Source organism: Aplidium turbinatum, chromosome 4, assembly GCF_918807975.1.
Source record: "Aplidium turbinatum chromosome 4, kaAplTurb1.1, whole genome shotgun sequence".
NCBI classification, from domain to species: Eukaryota; Metazoa; Chordata; class Ascidiacea; order Aplousobranchia; family Polyclinidae; genus Aplidium; species Aplidium turbinatum.
This window is the reverse complement of record NC_137475.1, coordinates 8,346,684-8,352,033: the sequence shown is the minus strand read 5'-3', so window position 1 is coordinate 8,352,033 and position 5,350 is coordinate 8,346,684. Positions and strand designations below refer to the sequence as shown.

The following is a 5,350-nucleotide window of genomic DNA, read 5'->3' as shown; positions in this document are numbered from 1 at the left end:
TTATGAATTGTTTTTTTTTGGATTATTAAATATGTGCAATTGTTATCGACAATTTCTGCAAGTATTATTTCTTGACAAACTATTGTGTATAGTGTACTTTATGTATGACTGGCATTGTCCAGATTTATTGTTCGAGATTTTTTGGGAAATTAATGTACAGAGTTGTGTGTGGCACAGACAACATTCCAATGATGGATTCCATTCAATGACGTTTTAAAATGTTTTGTTTGTGGATTTTTTTTAAGTAGCTTATTTGGCTACGTGTGTTTTTTACTTGAATCTTGAATGCATCTCGTTGAAGCACTGGGCGTTTGATGATCGCTGTTTTGAAAAGTATATTTATGTTTGAACAAAGTTTTTAATGTGGTACCTACCGTTTCAGTGTTTTCACCCTACAACAGTTTTAACTCATCAGTTCACTTGTTTAGAGATATATTTGATGTTAATGAAAAGTATTATAGAGATTTTCATGCTGTGATGTCTGAGAAAAAACATCGTGGTACACTTTGTGGAGGGTGGTCTAGTGTTGCCAATGCAACAAAGGAAGTTCAAGATATTTGCAATAAAGTAAGGTTACCTGGATTTTCACTTTGCCGTTGATATTGTTTCATTATATAATCATCATTCTTGTGTCAAAGTTTGATATTTGAAACTGAAGATGCTCCACATTAATAGCGAAGTCCGTTTCTCATTCACAACAATGAGGCTGGTGCATTGACTCTGATGACTTTGGCAGTGTACCATCAAAGAAACTAAAATATATATAATATCATTTTATCTCAATTATAAATTCCAAACTTAAAAAATAGTATTTCTTCCTTGTAACGCAGGGGTTCGCCTACCTTTTTGCATTCATACCAATTTGGCACCAAGGAAAGCAGTAGCGGGCCACACTAAATATCATACATTTTGGATAGACCATGTTGGAAAAGAATGCGTGCCGTATCCAGTATCCAATATATCGCTACATGTTGTTGATCTTAGATCTGCTGCAAGAAAAATAATTAATTGAACATTATGCTATGCTGCTGCCAGACCAAGCTTATTTATCAACATTTTTGACTTTGCGTTCTTCTGGTGACTATTTACTAGGTTACCTCGTGATGTTCAAGATGATAACTAGCTTTTGTATTTCCGACGTTTCGTCAGTCAGCACGACTGACTTTATCAAGGTGGCTAAAACAGGTTAACACAACTCGTGCTGACTGACGAAACGTCCGAAATACAAAAGCTAGTTATCATCTTGAACATCACGAGGTAACCTAGTAAATAGTCACCAGAAGAACGCAAATTAATTTTATTACCAAATGCCTGGTGAACAGTCTCTCTCTGTTTTTATTTTTGACTTTTTTAACAACGCCTAGTATGAGGGGCACTTGTTTTGCTCACTTAAACACAGCCAACAAATCAATGTAAAACAGTATTGATTTTCTGACTGCACATCAAGCTGAACGATTCCATCAAAATATTCATGACCAAGCAAGAGTGATGTTGTTTCTTTGCTTCACATATGATTCTTTGTAAATAGACGGGCTTCCGAGCAATTTTTTTATATTTTGAAACCTAGCAAAAACATGACTGCTGAAGAAATTAAATAAAAATACCAATTCTTAACAAGACAAACTACTTTAAAGCGTAAAGATGTATTTATATATGATTTGTTGGAATACTCAGAAAATCAACCCCACCTCCACCGGACTCTTGTTGGCCTCATAAATCTATTATTCATCTCATTCTGTGTCATTTTCCCCGAAATTTTGTTAAGACAAAATTTGATCGATTCCGGTGGCCTGTCTAAGAATTCACAAATGATATAGTCTTGCAATTAAACTTTCAGTATACAAAGAAAATTTTCACACTGCAATACGAGCAACAATAATGACTTGCAATCATACCGCTACAAAATACGCTTCAATAACAAAGGTTTAGGAAATATGACACAAAAGCTTGTAGAAACCACCGAAAAACGTTTTTATTGTTACTCATGAAACACAACAGCGCTGATTTCCACATCAATGTTTACATCACATTTATATAAACTTAAACAAGCAACCGTATGCTCATAAACACCTAGACTAATCAGAACTGTTATTTGATTACTTTTAGCCTACGTTGATAACTTCGCGTGAAGGGAAGGCACATAACAGCATGCAGGCTGCCAGCTTGGGATCCCTGATGTAACACGTTTGTGTACAGAACATTGTTTTGTTATGCACAGAAATTGTAGTGTTTTTAATCGTTTTTTTTTTTTTTTTTTTTTTACAACTTTTCTCTTTAGGCGACTGCGTTTGTATTCATTAAGGTGGCGTAATCAATTGCTAAAGTGGTATTAAGGTTTTGACTGATCAAAACTTGTTTATGTCTGTTTCAGGCCAAAGCACAAATTGAAGCCAGCACCAATTGTCAATACAACACTTTTCAAGCCATTAAGTTTATATCACAAGTTGTCGCAGGATTTAATTACCTTGTAAAGGTATATATGTCTAGCAGTAGCTTTTGAAACATTGTGGTTTTGCAAAAAATAGCACACTAGATTTTTAACGCACAAGCCAGTTTGATTTTTTTAAATGATTTTGTGCGTATCAATTATCATAGCTAGAGGTTTATTTAATCTATAACTAAGGGAAAGTTTCAATTTGTACCTCACTATTGAGACGAGGTTAGAGTGTCATATTATAGCTTATCTTTTATGACGTGTTGTCGTACATCCTCTTACGATAGTGTAGCGTTCTGTTTTTGACTTAAGATGCTTTTTGTGCCAAACAAACTCTCTGGCACACCACCAGCACAAAACGTCATGCATTGTGAGTTTGTGACGGATTGTGTCAACTAATGCAGTACCGTACTAGCACAGGATGAAATTGTATAGAGCTCTGTGATCTAAAGTTGCTGTCTCGGTTTGTTTTCATTTGCTTGATTGTAAAAATCAATTACCATGGCTCACCACTACGAGGTTGATAACTTGAGCCCCAACTAATTCTAACATCGTGTCGTGATTAAATAAACTTGAAGCTTCTATAGATATTAAGAGAAACCAAACTTATCACATGAATTTTTTATGTTTACCTCAAATTTCAAATTTAAATAGTTTTGTTAGGCACTTAACAATATTTTACCAGCACAATTGTCGAAAATCGCTTGTGCAACTCATCATGCACCGGAAAGTTGAGTTGATGTTTTGTACTCGTTAATGTAGAATTCTTTGTGCTGACTTTTGCCTTTGTAATGCTGTGTTCTAAAGCACTGGGAATGTCACATATTCATTAGCCTATGCATTTGGCTATACTTCACAACATAACAAAACTAATATTTTTCTGCTTTAGATTCATGTTGGCGGTGAGAGTTACATACATGCAAGAATGTGGGAAAAGTTACCATGTTATGGAGGAGATGTGTTACTCACCACGGTTGAAGAAAACAAAACAAAAAATGATCCTTTAAATATCGGATAGCAAGACAAGTTGAACTCTATATTTAACTTGTATAATTTCGATATTATTTGTTCAATCAGTGTATCTAATCTATTGGGGGGATGTGTGCGTTTAACACAAATTTTTACAGGCTAAAACCGAATTTATTTTTGGTTAGATTTGAATTTGTTTTTAATTTGATAAAGACGTACGCCTGCGTAAAGGGTACAAAGTCTTAAAAAGCTTTAAAGAACATTGAACTGGTTTTCTTGTGCAATTTTGTTTTGAGGGGATGACGAAAATAAATCGCTTGGATTTTGAAATAATCAGAGACAGCAGTTTTGCATCAAAGCAAAATAAACTTGTGCTTCAAAGATTGCTAGTAATTGCCTCAATTTTACACCTAATTGGGCAAAGCATTTTTTAAAACTTTGATACTCATATTGACACTTGCATTGAAAATCTTATTCAAAACCTTGCTTTGTTCAATTCATGATAATCATTAGGCTACTTGTAGGCTTACCTGCATGTTTCTCATCGCCAACCAAGTTCGTACAATTGTGCAAGAAATCTGCCAAATAACTAAACAAAATATATTTAAGCAACACGAAATCTTACCCCCTTTTAAATCTTTATGGTTAGTATGTTTAAACTTGTAGGCTATATTCAGAATACATTTTACATCGTGACAATGTCAGCACATGCATAAAAGTGATGATGACAATAACGTCTCGATTATGCAACCCATACGTAGGCCTATCCGCATTTCAACGTCAGCGTTGCTTTATATTCATTTTGATTGATAAATATTTGCAGTTGTAGTTATGTTATAATTCATTGAGTTTCCGCTTTTAGCAACATGATTGCTGTTTATTTCACAAGTGTACAAGTCTATTTCACAACTACAGCAAACCAGCAGCATCAGGCTAAAACAGGTCGCTTTTATCTACACTGGTGAAATAACCATTTGAATTATTCAAACTGATTTAAGTTGGGTTCAGAGCAGTGGACTTTCCAGTTTTGTGAAGTTATTAGAGCCAAAATTCAGAAATCCTTTTGTTTGACATGGCGATGGCTGATTTGTAAAGTACAGTAAATGCAATGGCCGCTTCAACGCAGCTTGGATTGTATTTTCTTAACTGAGCCATTTATAATTATGACTTGTTCTTTTTGATTATTAAATATGTGCAATTGTTATTATCAACAATTTCTGCAAGTATTATTTCTTGACAAACTATATTGTGTACACTGTAGTACAGTGAACTTTATGTGTGACTGGCATGATCCAGATTTATTGTTCGACCTGTGTGTGGCACAGACAACATTCCAATAATGGATTCCATTCAATGACGTTTTTTAATTTTTTGTTTATGGATTTTTTTAAGTAGCCTATTTGGCTATGTTTTTTTTACTTGAATCTTGAAGACATGTTGTTGAAGCACTGGGCGTTTAATGAACGCTGTTGTAAAAAAGTATATTTATGTTTGAACAAAGTTTTTATTGTGGTACCTACCGTTTCAGAGTTCTCACTACAACAGCTTTAACTCATCAGTTGACTTGTTTAGAAATATATTAGATGTTAGTAATAGCTATAATAGAAATATTATGCTATGAATATGATGTCTGAGAATCAAATCAGTGACCTAATTGGAGGATTTTCTAGTGTTGCCAATGCTACAAAGGAAATTAAAACAAAGTGCAATAAAGTAAGGATTCCTGGATTTTCACTTTGTGCTTGATATTGTTTCACTATCCTTGCGTCTTGTGTCAAAGTTTGATGCTCCACATGAACAGTGAAGTGCGTTTCTTATTCGCAACAATGAGGCTGGTGCATTGACTCTGATAACTTTGGCAGCGTTCCAGCAAAGAAGCTAAAATATAATATAATTTTATCAAAATTACAAATACCGAACATAACAGATATATAGTATCCCTTTAAT

At 34.2% G+C, this 5,350-nt stretch overlaps 1 protein-coding gene across 1 annotated transcript; it reads left to right on the top strand.

Annotated features, from left to right (window-relative positions):
* Nucleotides 1–288: 288 nt before the first annotated feature.
* LOC145769423 (cystatin-B-like) lies at nucleotides 289–3,707 on the top strand. The gene is made up of 3 exons (XM_082581066.1): nucleotides 289–567; nucleotides 2,372–2,473; nucleotides 3,324–3,707. Exons 1-3 carry the CDS (start codon nucleotides 478–480, stop codon nucleotides 3,450–3,452), a joined length of 321 nt encoding a protein of 106 aa, XP_082437192.1. The 5' UTR covers nucleotides 289–477; the 3' UTR covers nucleotides 3,453–3,707.
* Nucleotides 3,708–5,350: the final 1,643 nt, after the last annotated feature.

Excerpts from the sequence above, each read along its gene's own strand:
- LOC145769423 (XM_082581066.1), top strand. The coding sequence starts at position 478 with ATGTCTGAGAAAAAACATCGTGGTACACTTTGTGGAGGGTGGTCTAGT. Across the intron at positions 568-2,371 it reads TTCAAGATATTTGCAATAAA|GCCAAAGCACAAATTGAAGC; the intron begins GTAAGGTTACCT and ends TGTCTGTTTCAG. Across the intron at positions 2,474-3,323 it reads GATTTAATTACCTTGTAAAG|ATTCATGTTGGCGGTGAGAG; the intron begins GTATATATGTCT and ends TTTCTGCTTTAG.